At 42.1% G+C, this 15,448-nt stretch overlaps 1 protein-coding gene across 1 annotated transcript in view; it reads left to right on the top strand.

Moving 5' to 3' along the window:
• fam135b (family with sequence similarity 135 member B) overlaps positions 1 to 15,448 on the top strand; it is a gene marked incomplete at both ends in the record, with an annotated part of 45,211 nt that overhangs the window by 7,516 nt on the left and 22,247 nt on the right. The window contains 4 exons of the mRNA XM_080836100.1: positions 1,766 to 1,905; positions 5,373 to 5,443; positions 13,952 to 14,125; positions 14,423 to 14,549. Coding sequence (XP_080692226.1) covers positions 1,766 to 1,905; positions 5,373 to 5,443; positions 13,952 to 14,125; positions 14,423 to 14,549 — 512 coding nt within the window. The remainder of the gene's footprint in view (positions 1 to 1,765; positions 1,906 to 5,372; positions 5,444 to 13,951; positions 14,126 to 14,422; positions 14,550 to 15,448) is intronic.

Below are 15,448 nucleotides of genomic sequence, written 5' to 3'. Positions count from 1 at the left end.
CGGCTTAGGCACATTTATGTGCGTTTGAGGGTCCTAAACCCCGCCGAGGGCACCATTAACCCTTCACATGCCACACCACTCTCCTCTTACTCATACACATAGACCCACACACAGGTGAAGGGGAAGCTCTTCATCCTCTGCTTCATTAATGATGATAAAAGCATTAATGCTGGCTTTGAAGAAGACAGTTAAATGCTGTGTATCGTTACAAATGAAGGTAGAATGACAGCTAATGTGCTAGAGTGTTCAATTCAATTCAATTCAATTCAATTTTATTTGTATAGCGCCATAACAATACAATTGCCTCTCGGCGCTTAACAGAGCCCAGAGCCTGAACCCCCTTAGTGCATGCACAACGGCAACAGGGGCAAGGAAAAACTCCCTGTTAGGCAGGAAGAAACCTTAAGCAGAACCACGGCACATAAGGGGGGACCCATCTGCTTGAGGTCGGCCGGGTGGAGACAGGAAGGTGGGACGGGGGGAAGGGGGGAAGGGGGGAAGGGGGGAAGGGGAAGGGTTGTGTGGCAGAAGGGGAAAGGAAGCAACAGGGGCAATACACAGCCAGCATTTGGTCACTGGACATATGTATACATACATCTGGTGGAGTGTTCTGTCTGTACAAAAAGCCTACTGCTTTCAATGCTGACATGCATGCATCGCTATATTAGGCTGTGCATCTCAGCTGAACACAGATATGAATATGTATACATGAAAATGAAAAGGTAGATATATGAATTAATTTGATATTCAAAGTTAATGTGCTGTGAAATATTCTTGCCGCATGGCACAGGGAGAGAGAAGATGCAAACTACCCAACAAACACACAGACACACAGACACACAGACACACAGACACACAGACACACACACACACACACACACACATACACAAACACACACACACACACACACACACACACACACACACACACACACACACACACACACACACACACACACACACACACACACACATACACACACACACACACACACACACACACCCTCATAGTGACGATAACAGCAAGATGAATGGATCACTTTTTTCATGAAAAAGGCAGAATATTCACACTGTCACTTTCTGTAACACAATGTATAATCTGAAGGAAGTGAGTGATAAAAAGACAGAAACATTTGGTGGGAGAAACAGACAGTAGAAAGGGAGCTTGAGAAAAAGATAGAGAGAGATAGAGACCGAAAGAGAGCGAGAGAGAGTGTGTGTGTGTGTCTGTGTGTGTGCGTGTGTGAGAGAAGGGGGGGGGGGGGGGGTGATACCCAGCAGGACCTCTCCTTCAAAGTCCTCTTCCTGTGAGTCTCCTTGGTGACAGATGCGCTTCATCTCTCTCACATCTCCGTGTGGTAGTGCACCAGCGTTCCTATCATCCCAGCTAATACAACACTCTACAACACATTCTGAATGAACAATGACTATTCACAGTATCATTCCTCTAAATTCATCTGCTATGATTACTATGCATATGCAGTGCAATGCTGATTGCAGTTGTCAGCTAGCATCAACAAGCACTCCTGAAATGGGATGATGCAACACAACTAAATCAATGATCAAGGCGAAAACGTGGCAAGGAGTCGAAAAAAAAATAACTTGTGTCAATTTTTTTAAAAGTTTTTTTTTTATCTGTCGTCAAAGTTGTCTATTGAGACATGGACATTGTTGTGTCTATTGTTCAGTTGCAGTTGCAGTGATGAGCAGTCACCTGATCTCTTCTGTGTGTTTCTGCTGTGTGTATCTTTCCCCCGGAGTGCAGGAGAATGCAGCTTCAGCACAGCAGGGGTCCACGATGGCGGTGTCTTCAGCAGAATATTCCAGATCCTCTACAGAAACGAGGAGATCAACCTGAATGACATCATGAGCTTCAGAGTGCACCTCCTGTTGGATGGAGAGAGGGTAAGAGAGTGTGCAGGCGTGTGCAGGCGTGCATCATTGAAAATGTCCGGTCTTCATCCGCATAGGATTGTGTGCGGTTTTAGAATGCAGAGGATACTCCAACTGCACCCTTAAAAATTCTCTGAGCAAAGGACTTGATCCTTGGTAGAACAATCCTGAGCATTCCGTAGCATTCTTGAGATGCAGCTGTCAAGGATCCTTCCTTGACTTTGAGAAACATCCCAAGCAGCAGCAGCTTATTTTTGGAAATGTAGAGAACCCATCTATTGATGTAAACAGAAGTGAATGAGAGCGCCTGGAGCATTGGACAGTGTGACAAAGACTGCACTACATAGCAAGCAATTTTATGGTAGTTTATGATTATGATGATGATTTATAATACATTTAATGGACTGCTCCAGCCACAACATAATTTGGCTCTCATTTTGTTGAAGTTATGAGTTAATAAAGTCAGCCATACTTTTTTTTTTATTACAGTACTTGCACCTTGCCTACTTGCATCAAATTCGCCCAAAACTCTCTCCTTCGATTTAAAGTCTTTATGAGCCAATCCTGTTATTAGAGCCAATGCCTCTGTTATTCTGTTCCTAAGGTATGTCTTTAAACGTCTCAATCAGCTAAATGTCCTTTCTGTTGAAGCAGTTGAGACCGGCATCGTCAGCAGAACTTTAACATTAATTATATTGTGAATGTTTGGGTACATGTATTTCTGTCTCTCTTAGGATATTGCACAGATCGGAATCAGTTCCCTACTGCATCATGTTGCACCAGCTTGACATCTACGCCACAGAAGCTGTTACCTGAATGTACCATGCAACCGCTTAAATTCAAAATAGTTCCATACAGGGCTCCTCCCTAACTCCCATGTTAGCATCCTGACGTGCTATATCACCACCTTAAGGTTGTCGGCTATGACTACACAGAATTTGTGTAGTCATAGCTGACGTGTCTGTGTGTGCGAGAGTCTAGGTGTATCCTTGTGTATGTGTGTGTGTGTGTGTGTGTGTGTGTTTGTGTGTACGTGTCTGTGTGTATATGTGTGTGTGTGTTTGTGTGTACGTGTCTGTGTGTGTGTATGTGTGTGTCTTGAATAGCTTACGGGCCTTTTGGCCATCTCTCCTCTTTGTCTCTGTGTTCCTGCAGTGTGTGGCATTAGTAATTCATGAAGGGCACTGTCTGAAATCAGAATGTGAAAAGTGATTTACACAGGTGAAGTTGGCTTGCCACGGTCTGCATTGATTGCTTGTGTGTGTGTGTGTGTGTGTGTGTGTGTGTGTGTGTGTGTGTTTGTGTGTGTTGGTGTGGGAGAGAGAGAGAAAGAGAGAGAAAGAGAAAGAGAGAGTCTTTCTGAGCTTACGACATGATGTGCCTGTATGTGTTTATTTTAAGTGTTAACTTGTGTAAAAAATGTTGTGTGTGTTCTCTTTGTGTATTTGTGATTGCTTGAGTGTGGGTGCGGCATATGTTTGTGAAGGTGTGCATCTGAGTGTTTGTTGGTTTGTGTTTTGTGTGTTTTGTGTGTGTGTGTGTGTGTGTGTGTGTGTGTGTGTGTGTGTGTATGTGTGTGTGTGTGTGTGTGTGTGTTGATAGCGAAAACCTCTGCTGCTCTTATTGATTTGCCATCCTGCATGCTTTCATCCCATACTCGACCCCTGATATGCCCGATGACTGCTTTGGCCAGTGTGGGTGTGTGTGTGTATGTGTGTATTTGCAGTGGTGGTGCAAAGAGAGCGAGCTGAGATTTATCAGCACTGACAGAGATGCCAAAGCGTGTTAGTCTCGACCACTCACCTTCTCAGGGACGACGATTTCTCATCTTCAGCCCTTGGTGTCATTGATGGATACTTTTTATATTTGTGCATATGTCTTGCGCTAAAGGTTATGAAAAACTTGCGATGAGTGGAACGCTAATCCCAGACACACTTGCAATGCTGCCTCTGCAGTGGTTTTATTTTCGGACATTCCAGTAGTGGAGTATTATCACTTTCAAGCGTCCTCCTAGGTTCCTTTGTGGATGGACCAGGCATTAATGTTTATTAAGATGACTTAGAGTAAAAAGAGATCTTTCTAAAAAGGCTGTCCCTGTATTTCTTGTTGTATGAGTTCACAGCAATTCAGGCACTTTCAGCATGGGCTCTTTCTCTCATTCTCTCTTTCGCTCATTCTCTCTCTGTCTTTGTCACTCTCCGATTCAGAAGGGCTTGATTAGCATTACTGTAAGATGATACAGTGTTTTCAAAGCCAAAAGGAATACTCTCTTTCTCTCTCTATTTATCTATTTATCTATCTATCGATATATGTCTCTGAATATCAGAAAAACATCAGATGAATGTAAAAGTCATGAAATATGAATACAGGAATACACTTATACAGTCATTTCTGTATTGGTTATTTAGATTCTACTGCCTCTCCACGCTTCCAAACGTAATTTATTATTTCTCTGCAACATGCCCCCAGGTTGTGAAATATTCCTTTTTATCTTCCTGAGCCACGCAGTCTTCTTAGTTCCCTCTGCTTCTTCCTATTTATGGACTCAATTACTCAAGGAAGTTGGTGGCATCGAAGTGAACATGTCAGTATGTCAGATCCTCCTTCTAATTTTAGAGATGTCTTCCACAGATATTAGTTTTATATGAGCGTACGGTGGACGTGGAGGCAGAGGGGAGTATGAGGAGCGTGACAGGTCTGGGATGTCACCTCACTCTGCCCAGGAGTCTTCTTCCCACGGCCTGTCTCCCCCGACCCGGAGTCTGGATAGATAAGGAATAAAAATAGCTCTCCATTTCCTCGCTTGTAGTCTCTTTAATCAATGCCTGTATCAATAATGCAGACAGGGCTGGTTTATTTGTTTGCTTGTCTTTTTGTGTGTGTGTGTGTGTGTGTGTGAGTGCGTGTGGGAGTGTGTGTGAGTGTGTGTGTGCGCAACTGAGTGTGTTTGGGTGTATGTGTGTCCATCTATGTGCGTGTAAGAAAGTAAGTGAGGGAAAGACTGCCTCACATATTCTTAAGATTATATCATGCTGTAATTTTGAGTGTATTGGCCTTTTGTCTTTGGTAAAGAATATTTTCCCCAGTTCGCTATGGCATTGTTTTCTATTTCATGGGGTTTTCATGGTTTGTGGGGGTGGTAATTGCTGGTGTTTGCAGTCCTATTGTGCTGTTGTTTGACAGTGTTGCACCAAATGTTTGCTGATGATGAAAACAAGTACTTCTGTAAACTCTGCATGACGTTTCATCAGCTTAAGTGAATAGATGTTTATAATGTGCACACATCTCAGAATGTACATGATGGTGATTGAATCATTTATAATTTATCATTTGGTAAACCAGTTGAAATGTTTTTTTATTATATTATTTCCGATTTGTTTGTTAGGAACTGATTGAAACAGATTTTCACCTTTGTGAAGTGAAGTGAAGTGATTGATTGACGGATGATTGACAGACAGCAATCTGCTTTTGTGTCACAGGTGGAAGAAGCCCTGAGCGAAGTGGACTTCCAGCTGAAGCTCGACCTGCACTTTACTGACACCGAGCAACAGTAAGCGTTCACATTTCATTCCCTTAACACTTGAATTCTCTTTCGTATTTCCTCTCTCTCTCTTTCTCTCTCTCTCTCTCACACACACACACACACATGCACGCACGCACGCACGCACGCACGCACGCACGCACGCACGCACGCACGCACGCACGCACGCACGCACGCACGCACGCACGCACGCACACACACACACACACACACACACACACACACACACATGTTACTTTATCAGACGTTGTATTGGGGAGAATAGTTTCCACATTGGGAGTTCTTTGTGCTGATGGTTTAGAGATATGTTCTGCTGTGGAATGCATTCCTGCGGGATGGTTGTCTTAACATAGTTTGCACGTTCTGAGATGGATATGGTTATTGTTTGAAGATTTGTTCCACATTGTTAGATTGGACTCGTTGTTACTTAGAAAGTTGACAGTAGCAATTTGCAATTTTTTCCCAACGCTGCATATTTTCTTATTAACCACATACATTGCAGAAAATAAGCCTTGATGTTCCATTGCAATTTATGTCTGACCTCCTGTTGGTGGTAAGAGGTTATGCACAGCCTGTCTTAACCTCTGCCACTGCTTAATGTTCCACTCATGAGGTGTCAGGTGTGTGATGGACAGTGTTGGGAAGGATACTTTCAAAACGTATTCCCTTACAGAATACAGAATACATGCCCAAAAATGTAACGTATTCTGTTACATTAACTAATCTGAGTAACAGATTCTGAATACTTGGATTACTTCCACATCGAATTGCATTTTATAAGTGGAGCGTGCATACAGTTTACTAGTAGTGTTACTAACAAGTACCTGAACTCACAAATACATTTTTCTGTTTGTAGTCCCGAACTGCATACTACAAAATTCTAACCGCAGTTTAAGCAAACACAAGCTCGTTTTAGCTAATGTTAGCTAGCATGTCAAACAGGGCTAATCAGTCTTTCATCCATAGACATATATATGTCTATGCTTTCAATGGCTCCGGGGCTAGTAAATCAGCGCATAGGAGAATGTAAAGACGCACATCTGGCTGATTCAACTATAAAATAGCAAGGTGACCAGAAAACTACAGCAGATGACTACCCTTGGCAAATTAAAAAAATAAACTGACTTTAAGATGCTTCTTCAGATTGGAGGTGGTGTCTTTGGACGGTGAAGGGAGGTTGGTTGCTGTCAAACAGAGGTTGCACTGCACAGTTATATTACGTTCTCCCTTCTCTTTCTTTAATGTGAAATGCAGTTTGAATTTCCAGGATAGAAAAGCATTCCTGCCCTGGCTCTGTTGTGCCGGCTTTGGCACCTGCTCCTCTGCCGACTCCATTAGCAGCTTCTGATCACGCAAATAGCTCATTTTCATTCGTTTTTATGTTGGGGCTTGTAGAACCTGATAATGTAATAATTTCCTGATAACGTAATAACCCTGATAATGTAATATTAAATCCCTCATAAGTCCCTAAAAGATGTAATAAAACCTGATAATGTAATAATACCCCGATAATGTAATAAAGTGCAGGTTAGCCTCAATTTTGCAAAACCTGATAATGTAATAATGACCTGATATTGTAATAACTTTGGTTGGTGCTGTAGCATCAGGTCTCCAGTTTCAGAGGTCCAAACAGTGAAGCTGTCCAGAGACCTGCTGCTTCACTATTAGCAGATACAGTATATATTTTATATGATTGCGAATGCACAATTTTTACAATGGTGAAAGGGATATTCAGTGGTAATCAACTAATAGAGAAATAATGAGAACATTTTGGTATGTTATAGACCGGCAGCTAATGGGCATTCTACTTTGATTTTGTGTGGCAATGTCCCTTAAAAATTACACTATATACTGCAAAACATCATGCAACATGCATTTCCTCTACTTTCCCTTGACTTTGCACATGACAAGGCAGTTTGAATGGATCCTCTGTTGGCTTGTCCTTTCAGTGGAAAATACAATGGCTAAAGACATCAAGACTCATCCTTTCCATTTTCCACCTTCCATTACTCATATCCAACAGATCAAGTTATTGCCTCATTTGCACTTATTTTGTGTTTTGAGATGGATGTGTTTGTGAACCTTGCTCATAGATATGGCCTAATTTATCATCCTATATTCTTGCCACTGAGCCTCTAGTTTTACTGATGCCACCAAGTTTGGGATTGAGGCCTGTTTTCTATTTTTCCATCACATATGACAGTCTTGCCATCATCACACAGAGAAGGTGCTCTGTTCCTCCAGAATGCTACAGCATTTCTTGAGGTTCAGAAGTTTCTTTGCAGTAGTTAAAAAGATTGAATTACTGCTCTTATAGTGAGCATAACCAATGAACATGATCATTATTATGTTGAATAGACTGCAAGCAGCCTATTGGATGTGAGTGGATTGAAATATATTATACAGCAGTTCATTGTATGGCCACTAGTTGGAGCTATGAGGAAAACTACTTATCCAGTCAACCTCAAAGCTACCTCTAAGCTACTTCTAAACTTCCAGTTGTTTTCACTTGGATCATGAGCATTTCAAAAGGTATCATATAAAATTATCTCAAATTTGTTACTCAACACTTAGGGACATTAAATGGCTTTGAAACTGTAACTTGATGGGATATGAACAGCATAAAATGGCAGAGTCTACCCTACCATAACATCATACTTAGGAATGACCAGGCTAAATGGAAATGACAGGGCAGAAGTTTATGCTAGTCATGCATGTTTGTTTCAGTACAGCATACCATTAAATCACACTTGATAAGCATACAAGGAAATATCAGTTCAATTGATTCAATGATAATATTATGTATTTTTAACAGAATGAAATTTAAGATTATTTTGCTTTTGGCTATGGTGGCCATGTGCTTTGCTATGGTCACCAACCAATGGATGATGAGACATATGATACAATCTTCCAACTACTACGAAGACAATTCAAAATCCCAGTGAAAATGCGCACAAAAGGGCAGAGAAATGCAGTAGTAAGATTTGGGAGGAACAGGGACAGCTTTTCTCTAGGTGATGATGGCAAGACTGTCTTATGTGATGGGAAAAGAGTGGTGAAATGTGGCTCAATTACAAACTTGGTAGAAAGTGGTATCAGCAAAACTAAAGGTTCAGGAGCAAGAAAACTCATGATAGCCTTTAGAAAGCAGTATACTGGCCTCAGCGAGGTAAGGATTCAATCAGAGCTGGACAAATCTAGGAAATATCAACATCTACAAGCAAGATTCACAAACACACCCATTCCTAAGCCTATAACTGCTAAAGAAGTACAAATGAGACACCAAACTGATCTACTGGACATGAATAAATGGAAAGTGACAAGTGGAAAAGTAGTTTACAGATACGTCCTCACTGTTCAAGATGTATTCAGCAGATATGTTTGGCTGAAGCCATTGAAAGGCAAAGCCAGCAGTGAAATTGCCAAGCATTTGCGCTCAATCTACAATGAACATGGACCACCAAAAATAGTTCAACATGATCAGGGACGGGAGTTTAGAGGGGCAGTGGAACAGTTAATGCATTCCCTGAAAGTGAAGATTATTCAAAGTGCTCCCTATCATCCACAAAGCCAAGGGAAAGTTGAGCGGATGCATAGAACCCTGAGGAAAAAAATGTTGCATGACCTCTTGAACTTACGTAGTGTTAACTGGGTAGACCATTTGCCAGATTATGCCAGAGTACTGAATAATGATCCAAAGAAGACACTTGGCTGGGCCTCACCTTTCGAGGTTTATTATGGGAGAAAATCAAACAATGCCATGGAGCCACATGATGGAGAGAATATAGAGGGCCAACATGCTGATATCAGTTGTTCTTTTCCCACAAGGAGACAAAGACTATCATTTGACAGGAAAAGATCCATAATTCGCAAAAGAGCACACCGTGCAGATGAGGAAAACGTGAGAAGAGTTATCTTACAAGCCACTAAATCCACACCAGTGTCTGTTTACCAAGTAAATGAAGAGGTTTTGGTGAAATTAAAGCACACTAACAACCGTGTCACCAAAAAGCATTCAGTTTAACAAGGTATCATTATTAAAAGGAATCTGAGTGTCTCCAAATACAAGGTCCGGTATCGAACATCAGCTTCTGCTCATCCTCAGCAGAAATGGTTTTCTGTAGCTGATATAACTAGTGTCACACGAAGTAAGGAGAAAAGTCGAAGAGCTCTTAATCAGTTAGTTAATGTGAATAGAAAGCGCTTTCTCATAGCTAAAAGTCACACAGATCACCTTGACTCATTTTTTTCTTCTGGAATGACAGTAGCTTTTGATCCTCTCCCAGATGGGAACTGCCAGTTTGCAGCTATGGCTGACCAACTAGCAAACCTTGGAATTTTTCGCTCATCCACAACTCTTAGAGATGAAATTGCATCAGATTTGTTGGCAAATCCTTTTGGTTTTGATGGCACACATTTATTAAATTATGTCACTGATGAGAACTGGGAAGACTACATCAATAATATGCATGAGTTGGGAACTTATGGAGATCACATCACTCTCCAGAGGGCTGCTCAAATGTTCCAAGTTCAATTTTTGGTTGTCTCAAGTCTTGGTGTGGATGCTTCCTCAGTAATCTCCCCAATTGAAGGATACTGTGAAGAGTTGCCTACTTTAGTTCTTGGTCATATAGCCGAGGGTCATGGAGATCATTATGTCAGCTTAGGTGGCCCAATTAGTCCATACATTAATAGTATTCGGGAGGAGGAGTCTCACAGGATCATAAGACTCACTGAATCTACTCCAAGGAATGAAGTGAACTCTAGATTTGACCCTTCTATATTATCCATTGTTATTCCTGAATGTCAAGAGAATAGTCACAGTCTTGCCACCCCACCATCTCCTGCCACCCCACCCCCACCGTCTCCTGCCACCCAACTGTCCTCTGCCACTCAACCGTCTTCTGCCACTCCACAGTGTCCTGCCACCCAACCATCTTCTGCCACTCCACAGTGGCCTGCCACCCAACCATCCTCTGGCACTCCACAATGTCCTGCCACCCAACCATCCGCTGCCACCCAACTGTCTTCTGCCACCCCACCCCCACCGCCTTCTACCACTCAACCGTCTTCTGCTACTTCACAGTGTCCTGCCACCCAACCATCCTCTGCCACTCCATTGTGTCCTGCCACCCAACTGTCCTCTGCCACCCTTCCAGATGAATTATGGCAACTAATTATCAAACACACCCTTGATATGGATATGAGCATGTTGGGAACAGTTAAGAGTTTCTCATCTCTTCAGTTACCTTGCTAGCTCATTCTTACCATGGATTTATATAAGAGATTCATTGGCTACCAGTCTTGGTTTGGCAACAGAAAATGAATGCACAATAAGCATGATGAAATTGTACAAAGGATCCGGTCGCAACAGTGGTGTGGCTTTGAAACTAAAGGAACTCTTTGCCAAACATCCTCGTTGGATGAAGGCGTGGCTTATACTTGAGCATCTGAGTTTTGGAAAATACCAAATCAAAGACATATTCTGGAAGTAGGCCAGACAAGTGAGTTTATCTATGCTCAATTCATTTTGCTCATAACATGTTTTGATATCTATCTATTTCAGAGCATTTATAATTTATTGCTTCTTTTCCAGGAGACATGTTGCTTGTTTTCAACATGTGGGTGGCCTGGATGAAGAAGATCTAATGCAATGTTCAAACGTTTTACAAATTAAGATTTCAACAACAGTGACGTTTAAAAGTGATGTTTCTAAAAAGAGTTTGCTTCACTGTAATGTGAAGCTCAGAGCACACAGGGCACTGTAAATCATGCAATAATGGCAAGCAATCATGAGGGGGCCTATTAGCCTAGAAATCTAGACGCCCCTAGCGGCACCAAATTTAATTTGCAGCCAGGGACCATCTGGTCAACTGTCGTCGTTTTGCGCGGCTGAAAATCCAAACTGTACCAGGCCAATCAAATTGTCTTTTGTCATTCATCAGTCGCTCGGATTGGTTGTAGCGCCATTCCTATTGTGTGGCATTGCGTGCAGAGGCAACTTAACAGACAACCGTTAATCCCGCCCACACTAAAAATCGTGTTGTGCCAGACCCTTGTACAGCTTCTTGCTGTACAGGTTTGGCTTGCGAGGCTAAAGGCCTATACCATTGGGATCAAAATATGAGCAAAACAATAGTGGGTGGTTGTCTACACAGCATCACTACTTGGTCTGAATAACTGGTGTCCCAACATTTCAGCACTGACCAAAGTTTTTACAGTATCAGGAATTTATTACATTATCAGGTTCTGCAAAATTGAGGCTAACCTGATAATGTAATAACTTCCAATTAATGTAACATTTTATTACATTATTGGTATGGCGATTGTTACATTATTGGGAAATGCACTTTATTACATTATTGGGATATTATTACATTATCAGGTTTTATTACATCTTTTAGGGACTTATGAGGGATTTTTTAATTACATTATCAGGGTTATTACGTTATCAGGAAATTATTACATTATCAGGTTCTACAGGGCTTCTTGGAAATGCATCAAGTTGCCTTCATATATTTAGAGAGTGAATAAACTACAAAAGTACCATCATGTAATCCATTGATTTCAACTATGTAACTGTATCCTGAATACCATCGATTTAAATTGTAACTGTAACGGAATACAGTTACTCATAATTTGTATTCTAAATACATAGCGCTGGAACATGTATTCCGTTACTCCCCAACACTGGTGATGGAGTTAGTTAGCCTGGATTTAGATATTCATTTGACATTCACATCATGGCTGGATCTATAACTGTCAACTAATTATGACCTACTTACGCATTATGTTATTCTGTCTTGTATTCAGCTGTGAAATTGTAAATGGTGTTTAGACATGATATTAAACTTCAGGCATATTGTTTGCCTCCAAATGTTAAACCAGCCTTTCATCTTGCACTGGGAGTCCTCCTGATGGGAGATTTGAATGAGTAGAATATCGTTGAGGTAAAGCCAGCCATGGTCAACACATTTTGAATGTTTTTTTTTGTGTTCAGTTTTCTATAAACAATAGCACTGGATTACAATTTGTTTTCTAGTGTATGTTGAGGTTTAAAGAGAAACAATTGCGATTTAAAAAAAAAAATAACCACCATCAATCTGTACATTTGATCGCAAAATATGTGCTGCGTGCTCAGGGTAAATGTGTGTTGTGGGGTAAGAGGGGATGACATAGTGTAAGGGAGAGCAGAAGGGGCCGTGATGAATGGAGCGAGGGGGACACCGTGGCAGCAGGCTGGATCATTAGCCAAGCCATTTCCTCTCCTGCTCCTCAACCTCTCTCCCATGCCTCACACACAGCACAGCACAATACAGCACACAGCACAGCCTGGGTCTCAACCCATTTATCTAACGGAGATAAGGAAGACATCTACAGGAACATACACACACACACACACACACACACACACACACATACACATTCTCAAACTCATCGATTTACACACAAACACATACACAGAAATGCCTTCATATCTAGAGACAGACAAGCACACACACCAACACACACACACACACACACACACACACATATATATACGCCATGTGCACTTGTGTATCTGTGAATCTGTGACAGTTGGATATTCCATTTTTAAATGGGCACTGTTTTCTGTAATCCTTGGTCAGATAGATTGTAACGTCAGGGCACAGTGCTATATATAGCTCATAATTCAGTTTCTGCTTTTCAGAAAGAGAAAATATGTACTGAATAAATTTGGCTTGTGTGTGAAATGAGGGCTGGTGTTTACAATGGACTGCATCGATCATATTGGGATGGGACAGGAACTGCAGCCATGTATCTGGTGTGTAATTTATCATTGTCACACTGACATATGGCATCTCAGCAGGGCTTTCTCCTCCTGAGCGGCAACATGTAAAAACAGTGAGCTCTATTACTGTGCTGAGGAATGTGCCTGCAACAAAAGCTGCATTCAGTGCAGCAGTGGCCACAGCATTGGTTTGCCAGGATCTGATACTGATGGTCACTCGGCTTCAGAAAGCAGCGAGCAACAAAAAGCAACTATTTTTGTACTGCGACTGATCTGCATCATATTTTGAAAATAAGGAGTGACATCCTGGTCTGAGTGACATGAACGAACTCAGTGAACCCACATTAGTTCTAACCTTTCCTGCCTCTGAACCACCTTGTTGGATGATGATGAAGTACATGGCCAGGGAGTCTGTGGCCTGGGATCTTATTCCTCACTCTTGCTGTTTTGTCCCGACTGAAACAGCTTTGCCGTTTATAGCTATAGCTTTAGCTCTCTGTATTTCTATCCAGACATTTAAAAAGTGATCAGCTGTTGGTTGTTTCATTTGATTTGTATGGGTTTGTAGTAGGGTTGTTATTTTGGACTTTAGACTTCCTGCAAAAACCCTTGACGTGTTTTATGCCAAGTCTGAATTTCTCTATAGGCAAAGAACTTACTGCCACTTAGTTTGTATTGTAGTTGCATTGGATAAAAATTGTCTATGAAAAGACTAAGTCTAATGTCTCTGGTGCATCTCTCCGCAGGCTGGGGGACATCTGTGCGGTGCCCCTGATCAGCAGCAGGATGCTGGGCCTGCACCTCCAGCCCCGCAGCGGCCTCCACCACCACGTGCCCGTCATGTTTGACTACTTCCACCTGTCAGTCATCTCAGTCACAGTCCATGCCTCTCTGGTCGCTCTCCACCAGCCACTCATCAGGTAAATGGGAGGACGGACAGACGACCACAGGGTCACACTGATTTCAAAAGTATTTCAGCCCTATGCTCTACTGAATCTAGAACTGGTAGTTTGTTTTATGGCTGTGCCACCTCAGGCAAGGTCATGCAAGAATGGCAATCTAGTTTCCTCTACCTTGGTCCAGTATTTGTAGGACGTACAGTAAGATAATAGAAATGGGATTGACTGTAAGAAATTGTAAGATTATAATTGTTTATAATAATTTATAATGTGTCTCTGTGTTTGTGTGTGTGTGTTGGTGTGTGTGTGGATCTTTAGTTTTGCGCGCTCAGGGAGAGGGGCATGGATGGGGAAGGGCTCTCCAGAGAACAGTAGCGACGCGTCCACCACGTCCATGGAGAACCTCATGTTCGGGGCTGGATACTGCAAACCTGTCCTCACTGAGGTGAGCTGAACCATCTCTGTGACTGTGGGAGAGAGAGACAGAAACAGAGAGAGAGAGAGAAAGAGACAGAGAGACAGAGAGACAGAGAGACTTTCCATCTTTTGTTTTACATGTGCTTACAAAAGCAAAAAGTTGGGAGAGAGAAACTGGGGGTGAGATGTTATGAAACTCTAGACAATGAGAATGGAGGCAGAAATCAGATTTGCTAAATTCGTTGAACTGGAGGATGAATTATTCAAAGCCAAAGCAGTCAAAAACATTGATCTGAAAACCAGTCCAAATCAAAATAATGTTGAGACAGTTGTGCTAGCTATGTCATAAGCTATGTCCTCAATGCCAAAGAAGCAGGGCAGAAATGGAGAGCAATTCTGATAAAAATTCAAGTTCAGTTTTTCAAAGTCTTAAGTGCATTGTGCAGAATCAGAGAAAGCGAGCATGAGAGAGAGAGAGAAAGAGAATGAGATAGAGAAAGAGAGAGAGAAAGAGAGAGAGAGCGAAAGCGAAAGGCAGTAGAGCTTTCTCGCTTCTCTTCAACCACCACCTCATCTTCTTATGAACCCCCCTGAGTTCAGGCTTTAAGCGAGCGGAGAGCCCGCGTCTCTCCTCGCTCGTCGGGTGCTTCTCTCCTACACCTTCAGACATGGAGGCAGCCGAGGCGAGTGTGACTGCTTGTGTGAAATGGGAGTGTCAGCACGCGGAATATCGCCACATTATCACAGGCCCTAGAGGCAGCCGCTCCCTCAGCGCTACCTGAACTTATACTTTCATGCTGCTGCTGCTGCTGCTGCTGCTAACCTGACAATGAAGTCTTTCTTTTTGTCTCTTAACATTGCTGGTGGATACATTTATTTTTTTCTTTCTGGGAGTCGGATCTGGGTTGCGTTTCCTGAAAGTGTTGT

Source organism: Sprattus sprattus (genome assembly GCF_963457725.1).
Source record: "Sprattus sprattus genome assembly, chromosome: 4".
In the NCBI taxonomy this organism is placed as follows: Eukaryota; Metazoa; Chordata; class Actinopteri; order Clupeiformes; family Clupeidae; genus Sprattus; species Sprattus sprattus.
This window is presented reverse-complemented; position numbering and strand designations above follow the sequence as displayed.